At 48.5% G+C, this 27365-nt stretch overlaps 1 protein-coding gene across 2 annotated transcripts in view; it reads right to left on the reverse strand.

Annotated features, from left to right (window-relative positions):
* WSCD2 (WSC domain containing 2) overlaps positions 1-27365 on the reverse strand; it is a 135390-nt gene that overhangs the window by 35752 nt on the left and 72273 nt on the right. Inside the window, exons 1-3 of one of the 2 annotated variants that reach the window (XM_039505927.1) lie at positions 20651-20754; positions 18928-19042; positions 14447-14631 (exon numbers count right to left, since the gene is read on the reverse strand). In XM_039505927.1, coding sequence (XP_039361861.1) covers positions 14447-14631; positions 18928-19042; positions 20651-20747 — 397 coding nt within the window. In that variant the 5' untranslated portion in view covers positions 20748-20754. Of the gene's footprint in view, positions 1-14446; positions 14632-18927; positions 19043-20650; positions 20755-27365 lie in introns of those variants that run through there. The other variant, XM_039505926.1, reaches the window with a different exon arrangement.

A 27365-nucleotide genomic window follows, 5' to 3' on the forward strand; every position in this document is an offset into this window, starting at 1 on the left:
CAGCTTGTCTCTTTTTCTCTCGCTCTACAAGGAGAGTATTGAGCAGCCTGGTTAAGGATTATTAACAGACACCAGAGCCCCCCACTCAGCTACTGTGTGCTTTTCTCCAGCCAGCCTAGAAAGGGTGTCAACTGGAATGCCATTCTAGCTCCCGGGGCTCTGAGCTGTTTGTGTGCACCCACTGGCCTACACTTACATGTTAGCCTGGCACTTTGTGTCTAAGCTCCATCATTTCACGAAGGCAGGGTGACTCTTGGAAAGTCTCTGGCCTGATTTGCTTGAAGCCAGAGACGACCCTTGACCGTCAATAATGGGGGGAGGGGGAGGGGCAGAGTGAGGGCAGCCGGCTTCAGCGGTGGTACTGAGCATGCTTAGTCCATGTGAGCATGCTCAGTACAAGGCAAGCAGCAAATCTTGGGAGGATGACATGACCCTCCATGCCCGCCCCCATGCATCACCTGCTCCTCCCGTGGGTACTCAACATACTTGGCTGAGTTCCCTTTTTTTCTCTCCCTTGTCATCCTCCATCACTTGCTGGCCACTTTTAACCCTCTCTCTGGCTCTTTGTTTTTTAATATCTCTATCAGCAAAATGATGCTGTTGGGTTGCTTGGGATTTTGAAAGCCCAAGGGACGTCGCCAGTTCTGTAAAGAGGCAAGTAATCTTTACCCCAGAAATTGGATTCAGAGTGATGAGGAATTAGGAAGGCACAGTGCAGTTGCATCTCAGCTGCTTGCGATAGGAATATTTGTCCTTAAACATGCCTTTAAAAATACTCTGGCACTGGGTTGTGGGCATGGGGCTGGATTAGAGATTGAACAGAAGCAATTGTCTCCTTGGAAAACATGCATCAGGCAACTAATGTTGCCATGGACCCCTCTCCTCCTGTTTCTAGCTTTCTGGGTTGAACTCCTGCATGATGACAATCTAACCCAATAAGCGAATCCATTTGTACTGATCTTTGAAAGAACAACAGCTCCTTTAAACTGAGGTGTCAGAAGCAAAGTGCATTTTGTAGTGTCCTGTATGAAAGATCAGGGTGTTCTGTATGTCTGTATGTTCTGATGCGTTTTTAGAACAAACATCTGCAGTGGTCAGCCCTAAAAAAGTCAATATTTGCCCACAGTGACCACAGTGTGGTAGCTTACATACCCCAGTACGAACATGTATGTGGCAGAGAAAATGGCTCTGGTGTCTCAGATATTGTATATTATGAACTTCCACACACAAAAACCAACCAACCAGCTTCAAAGTTGAGCTGGGCGAAATTTTTTTTGACCAAAACTTTCTTCAACAAGAAACAGATTCGGTGCCACTGAACATTTTGGGAATTCATGTCAGTTTTGCTGAATTGTTTCAATCAGAATAAAAAAACCCAACAAAAATAAGTTCTGGAAATAGCATAACATTTTTTAATTTGAAGTAACTTTTTGTTTAGAGATTTCCTTTGTTTAGTTTAATAAATTCAAAAACATCTTCACATGCTCAAATTTGATGTGAAACATTTCATTCAACTGTAAATTAACTTTTCCCCAACTTTTTAATTTGCAAAAAAAAAATTTTAAAATGTAATTTTGGTTTGACCCAAAGTGATTTTTCCCCCTGTTTTTGAATTGCCAGTAAACCAAAAAATTATAGGGGCTGAACTTAGCAGTTCTGGGAGTGTGGAAGACCTCCTGGCTTGAAGTGGTTTCCAGTTTGGTACAATAGCTGTCAGCTCAGCACCCCCACTATACCCATTGGTCCAGCACCCACGCAAAAAATCCATTATTCATACACTTTTACTTACAACTAAAGTGGCTGCTAGTTTAGATTAAGGAAAAACTCAGTGAGTGAATAAAAATAAACAAGAGAAATAGAGTGAGCACAGTGTATGTGCCTCATGGTAATAGGCTGCAGCAACTCTGAAAACAAAATGGCTGTTTTGGAACTATAAAGAAGCAGTACACAGAAAACAAACTCATCCCAGGTACATGGCTGCCTACGCCACATAACAGCGGGAAAACTGTTGATTAAAACTGACTTTATAATGGAAACCTGCCGTAGGTCTGTATCAACAATGGCTTTGCAGCAAAGAATATGCTTAGCTTCCCAGAGTATGCTGGCAGCAAAGCACCGCTTGGAGTACTCCACTCCCTTCAGGTCTTCTCAGAGCAAGCCAGTGCCATGAACAATTTGTGAGTGTTCATTTGCATTTTTCTAATTTGATTTCTGCTGGCTTTCCTGTGGGACAGCCTGGCAAAACCCCCAAACCATTCCTCCTGGAGATCTTAGACACATCCAAGTATCACCGTAAATGATCATTCACCTGACGGGATAGATTCTCTCTCTCCCTTTGACATTTAAGTACTTGCTAATGAGTCCCACAAGTCTAGGGGCTTAAAGATGAAGGGAGGCTGAATACAATGAATACGAAATTACAGGCAAGATTCACAAAAGCCTTAAAAAGTCAGAAAGAGATCAAAAACCCATTTCTGACTCATTAAAGAAACACTCTGCATTCACAGATGCCTCTGCCTTTCTGTCTCTCTCTTCTTTCCCTCTCCTTTGGCTGTGTTACAGTTAATCCGCCTGTCCAAATCACTTAATAAGGTTACACCCCTTCCATTCACAACCTGGCTCCGTTTATGCAAAGTGGGTCGTTATTATCTCAAAGGTTTCAGAGTAGCAGCCGTGTTAGTCTGTATCCGCAAAAAGAACAGGAGCACTTGTGGCATCTTAGAGACTAACAAATTTATTTGAGCATAAGCTTTTGTGGGCTACAGCCCACTTCATCGGATGCATAGACACTCTCAAAGGGAGGTTATGGCTTTTCCAGGCAGCAAAAGTGATCTGCTGAAGTCACCTTGTACTTAGAACATGCACCAGTGAATTACTTTCCTGAAATGGGGAAATCTCCCTCAAGGAACAGTCAATATTTTGGACAAAGTCTGGTGTTTAGAGCAGCAATGAACTGGAAGGCAGGACTCCTGGGTTTCAATTCCAGCATCTGCCACAGATTTACTGTGCAGCTTTGGTCAAGTCACTAGATTATTTAGGCCCAGCTTCAGGTGTAAAATTGCCACCATCACCAACCACCAGGGGATAGCTACCCCCACATAGGAAATGTGAGTTTCAAGTTGATGACATCCCCTTAACAGCCTGTTAACACTCAACAAACAATATCAGACCAAACCAAGCAGCCATTGCGCCTCCTCGTTTTAAGGCGCAACGCAAGCTCGACTGTACCTGCCTAGCACAGATGTAGGTAGGAAGCTGGGATTTAACCCCAAACCTTCACACCTTTTTTTCTGGGCTCAGCATGACCTTCCTCTAGGGAAGTCACTGCGATGCGGGAGTATCACAAGGGGATCCCCTCCAGAGGGCACCAAAGGACCTACCCTACACCGTGACACCCCTGAAAACAAGCAAGACATATACATTTACTGAACTACATTATTAGATAGTTGGGCCAAAGACAGCAGATGCATTCCTTTAGATGTCTAGTGACTAGCTAATTATAAGACAGGCAGGGCCTCTAGTCCAGATCTGAGGCCGCTATCAGCCAACGTGTGGAACTCCTTGCCAGAGGATGCTGTGAAGGCCAAGACTATAACAGGGTTCAAAAAAGAACTAGATACATTCATGGAGGACGGGTCCATCAATGGCTCTTAGCCAGGATGGGCAGGGATGGTGTCCCTAGCCTCTGTTTGCCAGAAGCTGGGAATGGGCAACAGGGGATGGATCACTTGGTGATTCCCTGTCCTGTTCATTCCCTCTGGGGCACCTGGCATTGGCCATGGTCGAAAGACAGGATACTGGGCTAAATGGGGGGAGGCAAAGCTCAGTGGTTTGAGCATTGGCCTGCTAAACCCAGGGTTGTGAGTTCAATCCTTGAGGGTGTTATTAAGGAATCTGGGGCAAAAATCTGTCTGGGGATTGGTCCTGCTTTAGGACAGGCAGTTGGATGACCTCCTGAGGTCTCTTCCAACCCTGATATTCTTCTCTGGTCCTTTGGTCTGACCCAGTATGGCTGTTCTTACGTTCTTATATAAAACCTACCACATCAGGAAATCCCTGTAATAACTAGTCCTCATCAACAAAACCATGGGAGAACAAATCCTCTGTGATATTAAAAAATGGACATCCCTTGAGTAATTAAACACATTTCTGCTCCATTAGAGACGGTCGGTGGGAAAAGAGGGCACTAATCAGCAAGCTGCTACAGGCTACCTGGGCCCAGAGGTTTGCTCAATGAATTGAAACAGTCTAACCTCCTGTGGACCAATCAGCTGGTTCTTTTAGTGACTATTGGCTACTCTCATAGTCAGCTAATTCCATACTGTGTCTGGATTCCTGCACAGCACCCAGGTATACAAAGCTCATATTACAGATAGAATCAGAATGAAAGTCTCCAATAGTTTCAATGCAGCGTCACTTGCAATTGCAAATTCCTCTCTTCCTATTGATGGTTATTATGGTAGGTGCCTCCAAGCCCCTGTCAAAGCATCAGGGTCCCATTGTGCCAAACAAATAAAGAAGGCAGGCCCTGCCCCAGCGAGAAGGATCAGGCAGGACACAACAGATGGATCAAGCAATCAGACAGGGTGGGAAGACTGAAATACTAGGTACCTTTACTGACTAGTGGAGCAAACAATCAGTGTGCCCGCCAGGTTATGATTTAGCACAGGCCACCTGCACTGCCGAGTGATGGGGCGAGGAACTGCACCTTAACAGGGCATAGAAATCCCGCTCCGAGCCTGTGCTTCCAATTGTTCCTGAGGGCTCAGCTACCTCGGTGGCTGGCACAGTAGGGAAGACAGAGAGCATCACCAGTGCACTGAGAGCGCGTGGGTCTCTCGTAGGAATCTCGCCACCACTCACGCCTGCCTGCTTCCCATCTGAGTGCATCCTGCGACCTCCTTGTCTGCTCTGGCACATGATCTCCCTGCTGGCTGGAGAAGCCAGACACTGCTTGGTGGTGGGCTGAGATACCAGCTCAATTTTCCAGCCAGCTGAACCTGGCCTCCCTCCTCCTCACGGAGATGACCTGGCTTTTGACTGCTCTCCTGAATCGGCCACGACGTCTCTCCAGAGCCACCTCCAGCCTTTGCTCTTTCATGAGTATTTATTTTTCCTGAGGTCTAAACCACCCTCTGGAGTGAGCTCATTGGATTGAAGTTATTTGCAGTGGAGGTGACCAGAATTTCTCATCCCTCTGGAAGCTCATGGACCAGCCTCATTAGTCAAGTTACTGATGCATGGCCACTCGGTTAATACTTCCTTTACAAGCATGGGAGGCCTTAGCCATGGGAGACTGCTGATGTGAAGGACTCTTAAAGGACACTGAGAACATTCTGCCAGAGAGAGATTCCTGTCCGTTGTCAAAGGCAGGAGGGTGAAGTGGGGAGCCTAGCCCTTTAATTCATGGCATTTCACCGAGGAGACACTTACTTCAGAAGAAAACTTCATATTTCCACAGCCCCTTTCATCTCATTACTGCTCTTCTGGTACCTCCTAGAGGGCCCAGTTGAGATCCCAATGTGCTAGGTCCTGTCCATACCCGTAGAGAGAGAGAGTCTTTGTCCCAAAGGACTTTCAATCTAAACAGACAGACGAAGGACGTATGGTCACCCCCATGTTATGGATGGAGCACTGACACACACACAGATTAAGCAACTTGTCCAAGGTCACACCGGGAGTCTGTGGCAGAGCCAGGGACTAAACCTAGATCTCTTGAATCCCAGGTTGTCTCTTAACCAAAAGAATGTCCTTCCTCTCTGCTGCATCCGTACAGCACTTTCTAGCCCTGTGAATGAGGGGAACACCCCACTTGGAATATAGGTAGAATTATCCCCATTGTAAGGTGGGGAAACAAAGCCAGAGAAAAGTTACCAAGCCACATTTTCACTGAAGGGTTCAGTCTATCAGTGGTGCTCCCTTCGCCATTTCAGTCCACAGACAGGGATCAACTCCTACACATCCTCTTCCATCTGCTTCCCCTCCCCCACAAAGCCCTCAGATTCTGTGCGCCCAGAGAGCATTTTCTGTCTCCTATTATGATAACGATCTGCTGTCGCCTAATGGCTGTGAAGCTAGATCTGCTAATGGCATTTGAATGAGTCATTTCAAGCTACGACAAAACAAGGGCAAAAGCAATTTGCTGGGAATGAGCTTCGTTCCTTCTGCGTGAGGCCTTTCCAGTGAGACTCACGTTGCTGCATTTTGCTGGTTGCTTATGACACAAACCGGGAGCGAAAGCCCAGGAGCAAAGTCTATCTCTATTTTTATCCTCTCCTGGGATACCCACCATGCTGTGCCTGGGGACAGTGGGGCAAGAAGCACTTCAGATTCTGTCTCTTCTCCTGGACCTGCCCTGACCCTTTGTCAGGGAAGCAGGTGACCCTTGTTCATCCGAATTTCACCCTTTGTGTGTGGGGAGCTTGTTGCCTGAGGAGCAAAGAGATTTCCAGGTCTTCCCCCGCACCCCAGCTGACAGTCCGTGGTCTCATGGGGTTCTCCCAGTCCAAGTTATAAATGATCAGGGACTAATGGAAATGCTATCACCACTGCAGTAGAAGAGAAGCTATATTTGCTCTCCAAGGCTGATTGAGCAAAGGCCAACAGGGAGGTCAAGAGAAAGCTGTTGATTCAGAATGGAGACCAGAGGGGTTGAAGACGGCAAAGTTTTCACAGAAGGGACTGTGGAGCAGCAGGTGACCTTCTCATCAGAGCAACTTGCTGAACTGGATCCTCAGAGCCAGAGATCAGGTGGATTCACTGTCTGGGCCTCTGTCACGGAGTCCCCGGGCGATGCTCTGGAACTGCTCCCCACAAAGCTAGTCAGGACTTTGGGGAGCCTCCTCTCCCTTGGAGCAGACTGTCTCCAGGGCAAGAAGCTCCCACGGCTTCACTTTCCTGGGTCTGACCTTGGAGCATTCAGCATATGCCCCTCCGTGCTCTTCCCACAGCAAGTCCGCCCAGGCAGGGTCCTGGGGAAGCCAGAGGGTCCTGCACACACCCCCACTTCGCAGTCAGATGTGACTCTTAGCCAACCAGTAAAACAGAGGTTTATTAGATGACAGGAACAGGCTCTAAAACAGAGCTTGTAGGTACAGAGAACGGGACCTCTCAGCCGGGTCCATTCTGGGGCCCAGCAAGCCAGACAACCCATCTGCCTTCACTCCTCATCCCCAGCCAGCTCCCAACTGAACCCCCCTCCAGCCCCTCCTTCTCTGCTGAGTTCCTTTCCCGGGCCAGGAGGTCACCTGACCTCTTTGTTCTCCCGCACCTTTAGCATCCCCTTGCAGGGGGGAAGGGCCCGGGCCTTTAGTTGCCAGGAGACAGAGTGTCGGCCAGAAACTGAGGCACCCACACAGTATGCAGAGGAAACATTAAGAACAGTCCCACTTCGTCACAGCATCCCAACATCTTTGGCCAGCACAGTCCAGCTCTGATTGTTTCAGACTGGTGGTCTTTGAGAACGTTTGCCTCTAAGTTCCCAAAAGACACAGGTTTGCTGGACAGACAGACGTTCAAGCTGGTTCTTATATTATTCAAATGGATGCTCCAATCTCTAATAGATGTAATAATGCAGAAAAGGCAGGAGGATTCAATTAACAGTTCTGTTTTGCAACTGGGAAAAAACAGACAATGTTGTTATATTATCATATGATGATGAAATACTTTCCCTTCTACCAGTAACTAAAGGCGATATTCAGCAGCAGCTCCTGAAATTAAACATTCCACGTGCATCCAATAGTTTTAAAAGAGATTGCCAAGGAACTGTTTGAATCATCAGTGTTGTTTCAATAAGTCGTAGAATGCTGGGGAAGTTCCAGAAGTCTGGAAGAAAGTTAATGTTGTGCCAATATTTAAAAAGGGTAAACAGGATGACCTGGGTAATTATAGGCCTATCATCCTGACATAGATCCCAGGCAAACTAATGGAATGGCTGATATCGGATTGATTAAAAAGAATTTAAGGAGAGAGTACTGTAATTAATGACAATCAACATGCGTTTATGGAAAATAGATCTTGTCAAACTAACTTGATATCTTTTTTGTTGAGATTACACATTTGGCTGTAAAGATGTTGATGGAATATACTTAGGCCTTGTCTACACTACCGAGTTTTGTCGGCAAAAGTTATGCCACTTTAATTAAAACCGCAGTTGCATGTCCACACTAGTTCCTTGTGTCGGCAGGGTGCACCACACTAACAGCTCTTGCATTGACACAGAGAACAGTGCACTGTGGTAGCTATCCCACTGTGCAACTGACTGCAGGGTGCTTTGGGAAGGGTTTGCAATGCCTCATGGGGCAGGGACAGGAGCACATGATGCAGGTTTCTCAATCCTGTCGTTCCAGGGGCATCCGAGTAGATTGTCAGCCGCTTTTCAACTGAAGTGGTCGGGGGAGAGTGGTGTGTCTGGGATGGGGGAGACAGCAGGCTGACTGATCTACCCTGAGGAAGGGTAGGGGGACACCCTCCCACCCCTACATCAGCCCCTGGCTCTGCCTGGCACATTGGTCTCTCCTGAAGCAGCCCACTCTGCCTGCCTGCTTATGGTCCTGTGACTGGTTCTGTGATTCCCTCTGAGTTCTCCCACAGCCGCCTCCTCATCTGCGGGGAGCAGCATCCAGAGCTGCTCTGGGAGCGCTCCATACTGAGGAATGTCAGAGCATTGCAGCAGTCCCGTCGCTCCCTCACTCCACCTCCCTGCAGCAGCAGCCTGCCTGCCGCTGTGCTCCTGTGCAGGGCACAACAGGAGCGCTCCAATGATTTGCTCTTTGTGTTCCCCAAAGGGAACAGCGCACTCAGCTGTCAGATACTTCCCGGAACTTGGAACATGCCTGCGGGGCAGCCGAGATCAAACCAGTGAGCAGAGCGGTCACGGCAGGCACTGTGGGATACTGGGGGAAGCCAGTTCTGTCGACAAAACAAACAGCAGAGTCTGCACTGACACTCTGTTGCTTTAACTCTGCTGCAAAAAGCTTTATGCCTCTTGTTGAGGTGGTTTTATTTTATCAGCAAAACAGCAGAGTTTTGCCGCCAGAAGTAGCTTTGTAGTGTGCGTACCTCCCCTGTTTGTAGTGTAGCGTAGCCAAGGCCTTAAACTCCTGTAAGGCGTTTGACTTGGTACCATGTGACATTTTCATTAAGAAACTGGAACGGGCCAAAATAAACATGACCCACGTCCAGTGGATTAAAAACTGGATGACTGATAGGCCTCAAAGAGTAACTCTAAAAGGGGGGGATGTGTTGCCCATGGGGTCCTGCAGGAATCAGTTGTTGGCCCTCTGCTATTTAACATTTTTATCAATGATGTGAAAGGAAACTTAAAATCATCGCCGATGAAGTTTGCAGATGACACAAAGATTGGGAGAAGTGATACATAATGAAGAGGGCAGGTCACTGACGCAGAGCGATCTGGATCGCTTGGTAAGCTGAGCACAAGCAAACAATACGTATTTTAATACAGCTAAATGTAAAGTTGTACATCTAGGAACTAAGAATGTCGGCCATACGTGCCTACGGGGGGACTCTATCCTAGGGACTCTGAAAAGGACTTGGGGGGTCATGGTGGGTAATCAGCTGAACATGAGCTCCCAGGGCGATACTGTGGCCAAAAGGGCTAATGTGATCACAGAAGTACAAACGGAAATCTTGAGTAGCAGTGGGAAGATTATATCCCCCTGTATTTGACACTGACTGCTACTGGAACACTGCATCCAGTTCTGGTGTCCACAATTCAAGATGCTTGTAAACTGGCGAGGGTTCAGAGAAGAGCCATGAGAATGATTAAAGGATTGGAAAACCTGCCTTATAACGATAGCTGGAAGCAGCTCAATCTGCTTAGTTTAAGACAGAGAAGTTTAAGGAGTGACTTGATCACAATCTATAAGTGTCCACGTGGGGGACACTTCTGGCTAGCAGACCAAGGTATAATAAGATCTAGCAGCTGGAATTTGAAGCTAGACAAATTCAAGCCTGGTCTCCAGGTCTACACCTAAAATGTAAGTCAATCTAAGTAAGTTGCACAGAGCTGTGAAAAGTTTCACTCCCTGAGCATTGCAGTTAGGTTGACCTAACTCTCACCATAGACATGGCTAGGTCAACCAAAGGATACTTCCATCAACCTAGCTCCTGCCTCTTGGAGAACCCCCCCATCTGTTGATGTGGGAAGTGTGCACTAGCACAACTGCAACAGTGTCGCTGTGCCGCTGGAGCGGGTGTGCTGTAGACACCCTCAGACTAGAAATAAGGCACAGAGGGGGATTTAAGCAGGGGAGCAACTTACCAACTGGCAATTTTTAAATCAAGATTGGATATTTTTCTAAAAGATCTGCTCTGGGGCAAAGGGGAATTAATTCAGGGATGTTAACTGCCCTGTGTTGTATAGGAACAGTGGTTCCTTCTGGCTTTATAAGCTATGAAATAATATCTGAATAAAACACCCATTCCATCCAGGAACAGCTCATCCCATGAGGAACATCTTGCTGCAGGCAACACTCGTACAGATAAAATCAAATCCGGAAAGTCCGAGGTAACCTGACGTGAAGCTCATACCTTAACACAACCTCAGCTATCCCCTTATCAGCACATTACAAACAAGCTGCTCTTCAGATCTCATGTATTGGCCTGAGACTGTCAGGAGACATGGGTTCTTTCCCTAGACCTGCCGCAGGCTTCCCAAACAAGTCACTCTCTGTGCCTCAGTTTCCCCACTGGAGAAATGGGGACGATCATTCTGAGTTACCTTACTGAGGGGGCTTACGAGTACCCGAAACGCTGTCTGAGATCACCAGATGGAAAGTGCAGTAGGACACTTCTGTGCTGTAACTACTGCCTGTCATACAGACCAATATTGTGTCATTGTTTCCATCTACTCCCCTGTCTGTCTGTTTCCATCTGTCTCACACTCTTGTCTCACACTCAGATTGGAAGCTCTTTGCAGCAGGAACTGGCTTTCTGTGCTGTGGGGGCCTGGCCGATGCCTGGGGCCGCTAGGTACAACAGTAACACAAATAGTCAATAGTTTAGACAACTTGTGGGGCCATCTCAAATATGTAGTAACATCAAAGTGGAATCCATTATCTATTATTATCTGTTGCTAAACCAGTCTGAGTTGCAGACACAAGTCATTTGAGACCCGTATGCTCCATGCTGCTCACATTCCAGCCAGGCACTATCTGCCCCAAACAATGATTATGCCTCTGTTTTCAATCAGAGAAATTCAAATCATTTGGCATATTTACCAAGCAATCACTCAGGAAGACTTTGGTCTGCCTGGCAGGAATGAACTAATTAGCCAGGCTCACTGCATAGCCGGTGCTGGCTTCATTACGAAAGTACTGTAAGTATGCAGTGTGATTCAGACAGTCCATTTCTCAGCTCTTTTGTAATACTGCAAATAATCCTGACATCTGCAACTCAGCATTAAGGTTAATGAGGTCTGACAGGTCCATGCTGACACACCTTTCGCTGTAAATTAATAACACGGCTTCTCTAAGAGACCGTCAGCTCCCCAAGACTCTCTCTCTCCCCACTCCTCTGTTTCTGGCAAATGCTAATGCCCACTCACTGCAAGGGAAAGACCCTTTGATTATAAGAAGTGTCCTATAGGTTTGTAACATCGTTAATGTTTCAGGACAGCTGCTGAGGGAGACACGCCAGTGCTGCAGTTTTAATGGAGAGCATTTCACCACTTACAACGGAAGACACAAACGAGCACAGGGTTGCCACGGACTTTGCTTTTGACAACAACGGTGGGATGCACTGAAACAAGCAATGCAGGTGTTCCCCCACGTTTTCACTGGGCGGACCACATTTCGACACTCAGATTCTCTCATAGACTCTTTCCCTCTCGTCCGCCACCCCATAACATCCCTGTGGCAACCACGTCCCTGTCAACCCGAAAACGTCACAGTAGGGGAATAGTGAATGGGTTTTGAGTTTCTTTGAATGCAGGTTACCATGTGACCAGCCAGTTCTCTGAGAACTGCCAACGAGTGCTCTGCTGTCCATGGGCCACACTTTGCGAACCTCTGTTGTGATCCGTAGGGGCTGCTCCCTTGGGCAAGTGACCTGGACTTTTTTGACCTCAGCCAGGCAGAGAACTGGGGGAAAATCAGGCCCTGCCTAGAAACACAATGAGAGGCAACACAGTGCCAGGGAGGGAGCACTGGAGTGGTGTTCACGAGGCCCACGTTCTGTTCCCACCTCTGCCGCTGACCTCAGCGAGTCTCTCGCCATTTGGCTGCCTTGCCTAAGGTGCATTAGGGATCGTTCCGCACCTGTGTCTCCTCTTGTTCTGAGCCCGCGGCTCTTGCCTCCTCTCATAGACCGAAAGCGACCACCAGATCATCTCAGCTGATCTCCGCTCACAGCCCCCTCCCAACACCCGCACACTAAAGCCAACACCCAAAATGAGACGAAAGTTTGACAGTCCTCAGATTTCTGCTTCTACAACTGCCCCGCGGTACTTGATATTAATATGGAATCTTGTTCTCCTGTAGTTCAAACCCCAGGGCTTCCCAGTGCCCAGATCTACATGTCAGCCACGTGCCGCCTTGTATCTGTAAAGGTTCCTTTCAAGAAAAAAAATCTGGCATGTAGTTCATCACAGAAAGCACACGGCATCGAGTTTTCTTCTTTTCGTTATTTGTTGCTAAATTATGCCAGTGAAGTCAATCAATCCTTATTAAAATGATTATGGCAAGACCCCAGTTGGAGTAATTTGACGGCTGCTGCACACTTTACCATCACAACGACACCGTTCTTGGCAGCTTCCGCCAAAGAGTGTCAGAAAAAAGGCTTAGAACGGGGGGTAATTACAGTATTATGCAACGTAACTGGAAGCCAAAAGGAGTCCCTTTAAGAGAGAGCGGGAGAGAGCATGTGTTCGAAGGAGAGTGGAGTGCAAGTCCACTCATTCCTTGCTGGGGCCCGTGTATATTCTTCATCTCCTACAGGAACAGCAAGTGCCCACCCACAGCTCCGCAGGCATCATTTCTGCAGGAGAAATGGAACAACACGACATTCCTAATTCAAAGGTCTCTCCCTCCTTGCGGGATGAAGAGGAACTAAAGGGCCTGTGTCCAGATTTTGACTTCAGGCCAGGTTAAATCCTGAGTAACTCCCCTCATCAGTGTATCACTCAGGATCTAGCACCAGCAGTGAGAGCCCCTCCTAAGCTTTCCTTGTGAAGAAAGGTAAGAGCAGAGCTCCCCAGTGGCAAACCATCGCCCTCTCCAGACTCCCGAATGACAGAAGATAATAACAACACTTTGCTCTTCTATAGTGCTCGTCCTCTGTGGATCTCCAAGCACGTTACAAAGGAAGGTGAATGTCTTTAACCCCAGTTTACTGATGGAAGCAGAAAAATTATGAGATTTGCCCCAGGTCAAGGGCATGAACAGAGCCCACGTCCCCTGATTCCCAGTCTAGTGCACTATGCACTGGACCAGAAGATTAACTGGGGCTTTAGGAAAGTCAGGAAGGGGGGGTTCCAGGGCTCATCCCATTCATTACCGAAAATAATCACCCCACCCCCCCATCTCCTCGTTTCCCTGGTTTATGACTCAACGTTGCCCAGCACTCGTATAAGGAACATGGGGGGAGGCCAAGCTCGGAAAAGAGAAAGAGGCCAGGCAAAGTTGATGGGAAGAATATCAAGTTCCCCTTTCTGTATAGCAGAAGGACACAGAATGGCTGCTTGAAATAGCCCTGCAGTTACCATATAGTGCACCACGGGACCTAGAGAGTGTGAGCCTAAAGCCAACCGATTGTCTGGCCATAGTTCACTCGTACTGCCCGAGACGGCTTCCCCTGTCTCAGAGAGGGGGGTGGGCAGTATGGGAGCCCCAGTCTGGCCACCTCGAGGGCACAGTGTGTGCCATGCCTCTTGGCACAAGCCTTCCCCCAAATAAACCCCAGCAATTTCTCTGGAAACAATCCCAGTCAAGAGAGCAGCCCAGCCCCTCTGTGCCTGGGATGCCCCTTCCAGAGCTGCCCTCTCCTCGCTGAAATCCTCCCTGCAGCCAGAAGCAAAAGGTGCTGGAGTTCTCGCCAGAGAGCTCATAGTCATCCACAGCTGGGGAAGTCCGGAGAGTTCAGAGACGCCTCTGAACATTGCAGGAAAGCATCAGAGCCCAACCAAAGCCAAACTAGTGAGGTACATGGGCTCCCCAGCCTGGGTCTCGCTATCCACTTTGGGCTACAGGCATCAGCATGAATTGAGCATGAGAAGAGGAGAGCACAGTGTTCCCAGCTGGTGTGATCACCAGGGATGAAATGCACCCTCCAGGTAAGCCCACGGAGTGCATTTCACCCCAAAGAGGTGGGCACGAAGCTCTGGGAAATGCAAATGCTTCCAGCCAGGCACTTTCCCTGTTTCCACATTGTACCCGCCAATCCATTTTCATTAACTTCTATTTCCAACAGCGGCACAGTTCTTACTTACATCTCCTGGCGGACTCCTGGGCCAGCTCCAGCCGGTAAATGGAGAGACGGTTCACACCTCCGCAGATGTTGCTCTTCTCTCCCTTGCACTCCATGTTACATTCAGACTCGCTCACATTTAAGGCCTGGATTTTGTGTCCACAGTAACATTCTGCACCGAACTCCAACCCGGCGTACAAATAACCCCTGGAGGTAGAAACCACAGTCAGAGTAGCATCCCTTACAGTGAAACAACAGAGACAGGAGGCAGAAGGAGGCGCCTGGCCCAGGTAAACCTACTGGAATTCAGTAGAGCTACAGGGGATCTGACCCCCTGAGATCTTGCACCTGCCAGACAGGGCGGTTCAAATCCCTAATGAGATCAGTGGTGGGCAAGCAGTTCAAGGCGCTGGGAATGTCAATGTTCCCCAGGGCAGGATGTGTTTAATCTGGAAAGGGTTGAGGTTTCTCAGAGCCCACCGCACGAGACAGACGTGGTGGAAAAAGTCTCTCCTGCATAAATTCTTCCCTCAGCTCCACTCAGTGGGTTGCAACTCTTGCTATTGGCTGAATCCTGAGCAGTGCTGACCTCTCCCGCTCACATGAGCAGGTTTCAAGATTTGGCCCTGTGTGTGCAGATTTCCCAGGACTAGCCGCAGCAGCCCTGTTTATGCACAGAGAGTTTCACATGCAGATCTGCAAGGGGAATTTCACTCAATAGCTGGTGGATTTTCCTTCCAAGTACTCTTGGGCTCTTCCCTGGCACAGACCACAGGGGGAAGAGAAATGTGCCCATCACAGGCACATCCGGTTCCCAGTGGCCCTGGGGAGCACACTGCCATGGCAAGTCGATGCTTTTCAAATCAAGAGGAGCTGCACTCAAAATAGGTGATGCAAAAACAGTTGCACATTTTGGAAACCTCTATAAAGGCCACTTTGACTTTCCTAAGCCTGGTCCTAACCTCTCTGATTTCAATGGGCTTTGGATCAGGCCCTCAATGGTGAGCAACAGGTGCTGGGGAGAACACACCGGGTAATCTCTACCTGGAAGCCCCAAGTCACATCTGTTAACTCAGGCATCCAGATTGCATCAGGTGAGCCATTTAAACTGACCAGTGCACTATTTATCCAGTATTTAGCTAAATCGGGCATGATTCTGATCTCACTTCAACAGGTGCAAATCAGGAGTAATTCCTTTAAGGAAATGGAGTTACACCAGCATCAACTGGGTGTGAGATCAGAATCAGGCCCATTGAATCAGAATCAGGCCAGCCTGGAATCCATTGCTTAGCTGTTGCGTCAGTTAAGCTGGTACACTGATTAAGATATTGATAAGAACATAAGGACGGACATGTTGGGTCAGACCCATGTTCCATCTAGCCTGGTATCCTGTCTTCCGACAGTGGCCAATGCCAGGTGCTTCGGAGGGAATGAACAGAAGAGGGTAATTAGCGAGTGATCCATCAATCCCAGCTTGTGGCATTACCTGGATTCTGCTGCATTTAGAATTCTCTATAACAATTCAGCCACTCTAGAGTCAATCTAAATTGCTCCAAGCACTGGGCACCATGGGAGATCAGCTTGCCGCAAGCCATTTTAGGGTTCTGGTTGCCACCGCGGTCATGTTACAGTGAAAGTTCTCTGAACAAGAGTGTGTTTGATTTTTTTAGTATGTGTGTGTCCATTGCTGATGATTTACTAGACACCAGCTGGAAGTAGCATCACTTTAAAAGAAAAAGTGCTTAGTGCATCTTATAGATCATAAAGCAAGAGACAGCAACATTACTTACAGGCAAAAAGGACATTATATGTGTTGCAGGTGAAATAATAAGACTTTGCAGGGCCTCAGAGTTGGAAAGCTCCACTAGTTGATACCGATTGGGTTTGAAAAGGAGAGATTGCAACATTATCTGAACCAGGAGTGGACTAAAAGTGAACATAGAGATGAACCCCCTGGCCTTTAGAGACAAGGGTCAGAGCTTGCCACAGAAAATCGACTAGCACGCGTGGTGACACGGGTTCTCCAGGAAGATGCCAGGCAAACGCTCAGATTATTTTATTATTATTAGTTGTTGAATAGCAGGGCTGAGCTCAATGCTGTGTACAACACGGAGCAGAGAAGATCCCCGCACCTGGGAGTTTACAATCCAAATAATCTTGTGGTGTATTGTGCGGCAACTCAGTCAAGAGACTCACTTTCACTTATCCAGTCACGCTGGTTCTTAGCACTCAGCCGGCAGCTACACATGTGCAAAATTGCATGCACATGAACCTGCAGCTGCATTTGTCATCTGCAAACACCTGTGCACGTACCAATGCTGCATGCATCTTTTCAATTGTCTAATGGCTGCCCGGGGGTAAATCTTAGCATTTGCACCCACGAACCCAGCAGGAGGCAATGTTCCTTTCTAAGGTGCAGATGCTAACACTTGTGGACTCCCAGGTGCGAGGCTGTGTAAAGGGCACGCAGAAGCATTAGATGTTTTAGCAGGTGTTTGCCCCTGCAAAGGGCAGGCACAAGTCTGTGCCCATCCAGCCGGGTACTTGCACAACAGGCAGTGAGATAGAGGTCCAGCTGCATGTCCAATATAGTTTGGACCAATGAGTGATCATTCAGTTCCTATTCTGTCTCCCTGCCATGGTGATGTGGCCGTCGCAAGGAAAGATTGCAGTCAGGAACCAGGGATCAGCGAGCAGGACTCTACTTGCTGTATCAATGGCTGCACTAATGGAAAAGCTCAAGAATGTCACAGGCATATGTAGGCGCCGCATGCTGGGCTTTGGCCTCTCGACTTTACAGAAGACACAGGAGTGAGAATGTCTGCTACGGAGACGAGAGGAGGGATTGTCTGGCAATACACCTCTACCCCGATAGAACGCTGTCCTCGGGAGCCAAAAAATCTTACCGCATTATAGGTGAAACCACGTTATATCGAACATGCTTTGATCCGCCGGAGCATGCAGCCCCACCCCACCGTAGTGCCGCTTTACCGTGTTATATCCAAATTCGTGTTATATCAGGTCACATTATATCGGGGTAGAGGTGTATACAGACCCTCTTCAGTGCATGTCAAAGCCCCGGCAGAGGAGGAGCTGGTGTGTGGAACACCGACTGGCTGGTAGAATGTTTAGGAGCAGCAAATTGTTTCCAAATTCCTTTCCTCGCTCTGTGTTAATTCGTCCCTCCACCTTGACATTCAGACACGAACCTAAACAGCACTTAGCTTAAAGTTCTCATCAAAGGCATCACGGAAGGAGCCCCTATGTCTATTGACACTCTGGATGTGAGCAATTAGGGTTCAATCCCCCTCTTCCCCATTATAGACTCTCTGGCTGGTAAGGTCAGATTTTTAAAGCAATTCAAGTGTTTACAGATGCAGATAGGTCCCTAGTGGGATTTCAATAACTGGTTTCAGTGGGAGTTGGGTGCCTACTCTCTGTATCTTTAGATACCCCAATTCCTTTAAAAATCTGGCACTTAAGATCTCTGGGCCTCAGTTGCCATCTGAAAAATGGGTCTAGTGGCACTTCCTTACCTCATCAGGGTGCTGGGAGGGTAAATATGTTTGTGAGATGCGCAGATATTACGGTAATCGAGGCAACAGAATCCCATTATATATCTGGGATGATGCTTGGGGCAGAAGAGCTTTTCCAGGCCACATATGTAATAAAAGGTTGCAGACGTTCATTCACCTGGAGATCACTGTATTTTCCCCACCCTCTCCCCAAAACAAAAAGGGATTTGGGGTGAGCAGCAATTCCTGCTATTGAAAGGCAACATCGAGCAGCCTGGAAAGATGCCGGCTGTCTCATGCGAAACCACGTCACTAGCCCGTGTCCCTTTTTATTTCACGACTGTGACGTGCAGCTTTGCCCACAGTGCAGTTGTTGCACTAAAGGTGTCTCCCCCAGGTCTGGAGATGGGGTCCGGTTTGGTTCTCGTGCTGTGCAGAGGGCCAGCGCACGGCCTGTGCAGCACTATACCCTGGGCTGAGGGCGTAGGTGGCACTGAAGGGAATTTCATCCAAAGCAAATGGGCTTAAAAGCAGGAGAGTTTGGGGAGGTTGGAAAATCTGGTCAGTGGGTTTTGATTTGGGAATTCAGCAGCGATGAGCGTCCTGTTCCATTTTATTCCAGGCTCCACCATGGGCCAAATTCCCTGCTGGTGTCAATGGGTGGTATCAAGGGAGCTGTTCCAATTTACCCCAGTGATGAGTTCAGCCCCCTGTTTGGGTGGTGCTCAGCGAAAGGGCCTCAGGCTCCCCTCTAATCAGGACACCATTTTCATCCCAAATGAGGAACATCAACTGCCCTGGCCTGTTCCTGGTGAGAAAAATAGGATCTTTCAAAACATCCCAGGGGACAAGGGGGGGGTTTAAGAATGGGGGTGGGGGAGAGACAGAAGGAAAATGGCCAAGAAACTGGAGTGCTTGAGCCGACAAGAGAGAAACGCTGTTGATGTGCTGAAATTAATGAAGACTCTGTGTTCATTTACCACCCTACCGTTCGGCACAGTTGTCCTGGCAACGGAACACTGTCATCTTTTTGTAGTCGAAGAAGGACACGCCACGCAGCGCCCGTCGGCGAGTGTTGTCCACATAGCAGCCAATGTATTTTGCTGGGGAAAAGAAAGAGAAGAAGAATTTGGCTTGTTACGAGACTCCCAATGTCTCCCCCTCTCTCCAAATCCGAGCCCCTGGCTAAATATTATTTTTCACCTCTTCAACATGAGTTAGTTCAGCTGGCCTAGAAATGCAAGTCAAGGGGAGGGGAGAGGGGGAGCAGGAATCCATCAGTGAAGCACCCCCATAGGTGCAAGGAATAATTACACAGGCAAATAAAGCATGTTCCTGAGAAGGAAGGGAAGCAAAATGAGTTTTTCAGAGCCCTGGAAGGCCGAATGCTTAACTCATTCGCTTGTTTTAACTCCAGTCACTGCATGTCCGGAAAGGAACCACCACTAAAGAAACAGCCCATATTTCAGTGGGAGGTTCTGCGCTCCTCAGCAGCACCGGGCTCAGGGAAGGGGCTCAGGGGGTTGAATTTGGGGAGGTAATTTGCGACATGTTTAGTGCTTGGGAAGCTGAGAGGCTGATAATGCAGAGGCTAGAAACACAGTCCAGACGGGGCCTGATTCGTTGCTGCGTTACTCTGGTTCCATGCCGGCAGAATGCCATGGCAGTAAGAGCCCTCCCAGCTGTGCAATCACAACTTCTCAGCTGGGTTCTGGAGACAACCCAGAGCCCTGCTACTTGCTGTGCATCCTGGCTCCATCCAGAGATGGGCACGGGGGCTAAACATCCCACACCCAGTGTTGGTTCTCTCGATGCCATCCCACCCTGGGCATCCCCACAACTATTGCCACATGCCATTGTCCTCTCCACGGGCCTGATCCGGAGCCCCGGAATTCAGTGGAGAGATTTGCTTTGTCTTCCGTGGGCTTTGGATCAGGCCCTGTATCATCATATTCCCAGGACATGTTGTGACTAGGGGCCAGACTAACTCCCAAGACTATCCAGTGTGCATAGAGAGTGCACCCCTGCTCCCCTCTCCACAGACATGGCCAAGCCACACCCACCAAACCGTCTCCTTGCCTCCATGAGGGCAGGAAACGTGACTGGGGCTTAGGGTTGCCAGCTGTCTGGTTTTTTACCAGAAAGTCCAGTCGAAAGGGAACCTGTACAGCATCCAGTCAGATGTACTGACTGGACACCAAAAGTCTGGTTACCGCGGGTGGAGGGGCACTGGGTCATCAACCCATACCAGCCCCTGCTCAGCTGGGCGGCCTCCTACCTGCATCTCCTGGGCAGGCAGGCTGTGTGTCAGGGGTTGCAGCTCCCCTCCCAGCCCCGGAGCAGAGGGAGGCCAACCGGCCTGGGGAGGGAGGTGGAGATCGAGCGCCAAGGAAGGAGGAGAGGGGAGAGCAGCGAGCGACAGGGGAGGAATGGAGAGAAGCGAGCAGGGACCTGGCCTTGGGGAAGAGGCGAATCAGGAGTGGGGCTTTGGGAAAGAGGCGGGACCGGGGGAGGTTCTGGCGCTCCTGCTGTAGTGTCCGGTTTTCAGAAATTAGAAAGTTGGCAACCCTACTGGGGCTGCTCCTTATAATGGAGGATGTAGGAAGACTCCTTATCCCTCCCCCCACATACACACACACACGCACACACGTGCACACACACGCACACACACAAAACCACGGACCAGGCGCAGTGCAACCCTAAATGGTTACCTGCTGTTTGTTGAACTAGAGGTGATTCCACTGCTAATGGGGTGATGAGCACTAACACTAGCTGGGTAGCACAGAGAACAACTGCAGGCGTTGCCATTTCACAGCCGTTGGCTTCTCTTTCCAAACGGACTTTTCTTCCCTTTGATGTTTTGGGGACAAGTCTCCCTTTTCATCTGCAGAATCCCAGCCCTGTGCATGGTCATTAGCATCTCAGCTGCTTTCTCTCCCTGTGTTCAGCACTGGCTTTTCCCCTCTCATTCTCTTTTAGGGATCAGCTCCTGGGGGAAGGGGCATGCAAAGGGCAACTGACTGGCAGGCTCTGCTGCTTTGCTGCTGGCAAAACTGCAACGCTTGGCTGCTGTGAATTGCGCTGCTCAGTATTGCCAAGAATGGGATGTCTTCACACACTGCCCGACATGAGCCGTGTGACTCTGTCCATCTTTTCCCTGGTTCTGAAGTTCTCCTCGCTGTCCTCTCCTCTTCCCTGCTCCTTTCAGGTCAGGAATTACCTTGCTCACAGAGTTTAATGACAGAACATTGCCTGGCTTCAAATCACTCGGTGGGTTTCCCTTCCCCTGATTATGTAGCTAAGTGCTTTGCCAGCCAGCCGAAGGGGCACCCTGCAGGCAAAGGGAAAGGGGTCTACCTCCAAGACGCACCATGGAAATAGGTGAGGGGGTGATAACAGTAGGCCTCATTCCACCCCTCTCTCAAGTGTGCTCGTGTAAACCAGGAGTAGCTCCATTGTTGTCCATGGAAGAACTGGTGTACGTGAGAGGAGAATCAGGCTACGGCCTGTGTCCCAGGATGAACCACAGAAATAGGTCCAGTGGCAGGTGGATGCAAGGCCTGGGATGTGTAGCGCACGATGCGGTATGGGAATAGGCAGGGGACATGAACACAGAGGGGCCAGTTCCAGCTGAGCTACACTTGGTGCAAGAGCAAAGAGGCAGCAAAGGCAGCTTCATACATTGTTGCACCTCCCTCTGTTCTTGGCCTGGCCCCCAGCATGAGTTAGAGCAGCCTCAAGGCTGCTCTAAATTACACTCAACTTCAACAGCCCCTATAATATTATATTCTATATTTAAGCTTGGAAGGATTAGATTTTTATTGGTCAATGCTGATTTCACCAAGAACACGCAAACCATGAAAAGTAACGCCACTGATAATCATCTACATTTACAGAGAGGCAAAGTAAGAAAAATGCTGCTTGAGAACTTAGAGTTTGATTTAAGGACATTTACTTGGTATATTTTGACAGGTGATGTTGACAATTTGTGTTTTAACAGTTCTACAGCTTTAACTTTTTCAATTTCAATGTCTGTTGTCATTAAATAATTATTGTCTGACCCACCCCCAATTTCCCATGGAAATTTAAATAGACCAAAATTGTATGTGCAACTGTGAATATTTAAATGGATAAAAATACTTACAAATAAACATCAATATTATACTTTGAAATTATATTTAAAAAAATGAATTCTGCCAAGCCTCTCTCTCTAGGTTCTTGTACTACATTCACCCCTGTAGTGTCTGAGTGCGGCCAGTCGAAAATACATTGCAGCAGCCACTAGCCAAAGCAGAGAAGTGCTCCAGCTAGATCCCCTAGGGCAGAGGGTAAAGAGGAGGGCGGTGTCAGGCTGGCTGTGTAAATTGGACACAATCTGGGCAAGCCTTATGCTCAGGTATTTCCCAGTGGAAAGCCCCTTTGGATTAATGCTGCCGGGATGGTGTGAAGGGGCCATAGGGTCACACACAGTTGAGCTTTGGTTCCTTATTTCAGGCACAACCTGAGGACGGGTGAGACGACAGGTCCTGTATCCCAAGGTTCGGCACGGGGCATATAGCCAGGGGCTTTCTCTTCCTTGTGGGTTTGCAGATCGTGCCACAGCTATACAGGTAGAGCAGGACACTTTTCAAAGCTTGGGCGTTCGCATTTTCTCTCCTCTGTCCCCCCGCCCCAGTTTTCACCCATCTCTATGGGCAAGCCTGTGGCTGCAGGGTTCATTCTGGCTCTGAACAGTAAGTGTGAATGTTGGAGAATCTAGGGCACGCCTCTTGCCTGCAGAGGGCACTTCCAGTATCTGCAGGCACAAGCTAATTGCGGGTGTTTCGGCTCAGCTTATCTTTACTGCTCCCCGCTCTTCACTCTCTCTAGCCGCCTGATAGCACTATCTATCAGGGGACGGATTTTCTTTGTACCTATCAGCTAACAATATCCCCCGTCATCCAGAGCAAAGGCTCCTTGTATTTGCAGAGTGAACAGTTGTTTCAGGGCTAATTCATAAAACCCATACGCTATATACTATATAATTAGTGCCGTCCTTTCAAGGACTTGCCTTACATTAAAAAAAAATACGGCAGCCAAGGCTAGGAAGATGGCTCAATCCATCATGTTTAGCACCAGTCAGTTGATTCTCCGCATCCCAGACTAAGGCAGAATACCTAGCACTTCAAGTGAGAGCGCCGAGACAGCACGGCAGAGATGCTTAGGAAATTAGTGCCAGCAGGCACGGCGAACACTTGGAATCAGCTGGTCCCCCCACCTACTGTGCACAAGTCCCATCAGCACCACGGAGCTACAGCAGATAAATCACCGAGTGCAGGTGTAACCCTCTGGTGAGCATGTGTCAGAGGACCCCCACCGTGCCGCTCTGCAGAGGAAATGCGTTGTTACAGCCCCAGTGGTTTCTTTAGCTCAGGCTTTTAGCACTGCAGGTTGCCAGTTCAATTCCCGGCCTGTCAGCTAAGATGGCAGCAGTCGCCCATGCTTGGGCAAAGACGTCTTTGGAACAACGTCATCAGTGCTAACAAGGAAAGACCCCCCCTCCTTCCCCCGATGGCAGCAGGCTTGGGATTAAACCCAGGTTTTACCCCATCAAAGTCAACAGAAGGACTGAGTAAAAACACACTCAGGTCTTCGAGCTTTGGCCCTGCCTGTTGGTTTCAAATGCTGCGCTGAGCAACTTAAATCCTGCACCTACGAAAAGCTCTGTCCATTGTGTTTCGATTTCCCTAATGGAAATGCAGCAATTCTTAAAATTACAGTAAAGTCATCATATTTTTTCATAAATTTACGCATAAACCACGGCTAACTTTAGAACTGAGGTCTCACTAGTAGGAAAAATGCTCATACTAGAAGGGCTTGGAAGAAGAAAAACGGGAAAAGAGGATAGAATGGTGGTGAATCAAATGAATTTTAAAATATTGAAGAAGGGTCAGATTCTGAACAAGGACATAAATCAGCACAGGCCTATTGCCGTTAGTGCAGCTATGCTGAGCTACATCAACTGAGGATCTGGCCCCAACTGTATGAAGCAGCTTTCCACATCAAAGGCCGAGATGGCAATAAATTGCAAGGAGAAACGGAGGCACCTCTTGGTCTTTGCTTTTTATTTTTATTGGTGCATTTGATTGTCACCAGATGCTGCTGGCTCAGCCTCTCGAGGAGGACACTGTGCACTGGGCAGAAGAGCGAAATTAACCTGATTGCTGGGAGACATGTACTGTAAGGGGGCATTTGCTTACTAGTCTTTTTTACTTTGAGTTAACTGATTGCCGCTTCGCTCAGGGCAGTTTACGCCGTGGTAGAAGCAGGTGTGGACACTCTCTAAACATTTGTTCCAGGATACAAACATATGTGTTTTACACGAGGGTTGGGTAGGGAACAGGGAGTCTGGGAAAGGCAACGTGCTTGGTGCTCCATCTTGCACGCTGCAGAGAATCACCGAGATGCTCAAGGACCTAATGCACAAGGACGGGTCTCTGAGGAAGCCCACTCCGTCTTTCACTCTGCAACATGGAGCTCTTCAGAAACAGGGCCTGGAACCCAGGAGTTTCTAAAGTGCAAGGAAGTCAGGTCTGGAATTCTGTTAGGTGGGGCTTTCTGTTCTCATGCATCCCTACAACAATCTCTAGTCTACAAAATACATCCTGAAGTGTGAGGTCTGATTCCCCTTAGCCTAGCATGCACAAGGACAAACGCTAGCAATGGACATAAAGGTACCTAGCCCTTCTTAAAACCCAGGCACAGCATTTGACTCTGACCTCCTGTGCCCGGAGATGTATTTGCTTTTCTTTGTTCTAAGGGCAAGAAGTGGCTTGGGCAGGTGGAGAAGCTGGAGGCAGCTGGACCAGGCAGATAGGAAAGGTCATAATTATTGGACAATGCAAAAGGAAGTGGGAGACACGCTGGGCCAGGGAGAGAGAAAGGCGAGAAGGAGCAAATCTGCAGTAGGCAGAGTAATCTCTGTGCTAGCAGCATCATGCCCAGCCTGTTCTTGCTGCATCATGCAGTGACAATCCTGGGCTTATGATGCTCTTAAAGGAATGTCGGGTTGGTCATGCCCAACAAAGGAAATTTGCTCCCTGCTACAAGCCGTTGTTCGTGAGCAAATATTTTCCCCCTCCACGACTTTAATTAAATGTTTACATTGGGTTTAAGTTATGATGAGCAGAAAAGCATTATTAGATACTTTATGTATCTTGTGCATCATCTAGGCTCTGCTCCTGCAAACACGGATTCATTAGAAGATCTTTACTCAGGAATGAAGCCAATAGGCAACTCATCTGAGTAAAGTTATGCAGGATTGGGGCCTGGATGATGTTGTACAAAGGCAATATGTTCCAGCTGTGCAGGGCACTAGTCCTCGTGTGACCTATGGGACAAGTTCCCAAAGGGAAGTTATTCCAACCTCTCATTCTACAGCCAGGGTGTTTTTGTTCACAATTATTTTTTATGGCCAACTCTGCACATGGAATCCTGTGTGCAAATGTACTTAGTTAGGTCACTGTATGCGTAATCAAAGGAAGACAGTTTTTGTCCCAGGCACTCGACACCCTTTATGAAAAGCCACCTGGCACGCAGTACATCTGTGCAGGTAGCTGTGTATTGTCACAGCCACCCTTACAAACACAGGCATGCTTCAGTGGAAGTGGAGGGGCATTTGATAAGCCCACAGGCTTGCAGCATTTAATCAAGACGTCCTAGTTACTCTTCCATCTGTGTAAAGGTTGGTACTTCCAGCTCAGGATTTATAGGGGTCATGAATAATGCATTGTGGGAACCATTACACTTGCCTGCACACCTCATAGATTCCAAAGAATGAGGCTGCCGAAGGTATGGGTGTCTCGCTCGTGGTTGCATATCTGCTGCATTAATCACCAGAGAGAAGCCCATAGTGTAGCTTTATGTAGCACCGTGGAAAGGGAGGGAGAAAAGAGAGCATGAGCTAGTGGCAGTCACAAACACGGGGGTGCTCCGGATTCCACAGGGAAGGTGGGTAGTTTGACAATCCGGCCATTAAGTGGGTTGCCAGCTGCCATATCCTTTAGGAAATAAAGCTGGATTTTGCAACGGGGCCTAAAGGCATGAGATGCCCAACTCCTGTTGAGCTCTTGAGCTGGTGCCTAACTCCCTTGGAACCCTTGGAGAACCCCACCTCGGAAACTGCTCCCCAAAGGCAGAGCTGTATCCAAGTTGGAAAGAAGGAGGAGGAGGAGTTTGTATGACAGTAACATCTAGAGGGCTCAACTGAGATCAGTGCTTACATATCACAAGAGGGAGTCTCTGACCCAAAGAGCTGACGTTCGGACGAGACAAGACACAGAACAGGAGGGGAAAGCGAAGTGAAGCCATTTGCCCATGGTCATGCCAGGTGTCCTGACTTCCAGCCCAATGCCCCTCCACTGGACCATGCTGCCCCCACATGAAAAGTGATAATCTGTCAGCGCTGGTCTCACCTGACAGTAAAACATGGCCTCCTCTGGAGGAGGCCCAGCATGTAGGCGCCTGGGCAGCTCACAGGCAACATTCGTGCAGGTGCTTCAGTGACAAGCCAGACTGCTCGGCATGCAAACTAGCGTATAGTGCAGTGCCTAATGTCTGTGCCGCCATCAGACTCCTGACAAATGTCAATCGTTCCCCCCACTGACTAGGCAACTGGCGAAGGAATAATGGAGTCCCAAGGAATCTAAGGTGTAGAGATTAATGTGGCTTAAGTGCACATGGGAGAGAGCTCTGAGTATAACGCACCTCAGACATGACGGTGCAGAGAGCTGCAAGCCGTCTAGGAGAGGTACTTAAAGCAGAAGAAAAATCAACACAGATAGTGGAGAAGATGTGGTAGCCTTACACTGAGGAGGTTTTATTTCCCCTACAAAAGGGATTAAACTGAAGTCCTTTCTGTTCTGCTTCTCAATTCTTCACTAAGATCTACAGGGCAGTATGTGTCAAGAAGGCCTTTAATATAGGAGCAGAAGAGATACCATATGTACATGTGGTCTTGCCTCAACAATGGCCAATATCCAGTGTGCCAGGGCACAGCAGCAACAACAACAACAACAAAAGCTAGTGTATCTGACGATGTCCAGTGCTGGGTTTGGTGGTTGTTTTCTTGGGGGACAGGAGCGGGTGAATTGTGTCCTGGCTTCCACACCCCATCTGCTGTGAAGTGTGCCAGGGATCGAACACATAATCATGGCTGCACGCAGGAGCTGAAAACGTTAAGGGTGGTCTTGAAATTAACCAGATCAGCTTTGACGAACTCCTTCGCCGGGAAGTCCACACACCGACTACCTGCTGTCTAATGAAACGTGTTTCTAGTTGTTCTGAATGTACTGCTCTTTAACGCCAGGCCAGGCCAGAAGGGGCTTTCAGGTCCTCAGCGGATGCCCTTTGTCTGATTCCATGAAATCTTTCCATGCTGCCTTTCAG

This window comes from Mauremys reevesii, linkage group 18 (genome assembly GCF_016161935.1).
Source record: "Mauremys reevesii isolate NIE-2019 linkage group 18, ASM1616193v1, whole genome shotgun sequence".
NCBI classification, from domain to species: domain Eukaryota; kingdom Metazoa; phylum Chordata; order Testudines; family Geoemydidae; genus Mauremys; species Mauremys reevesii.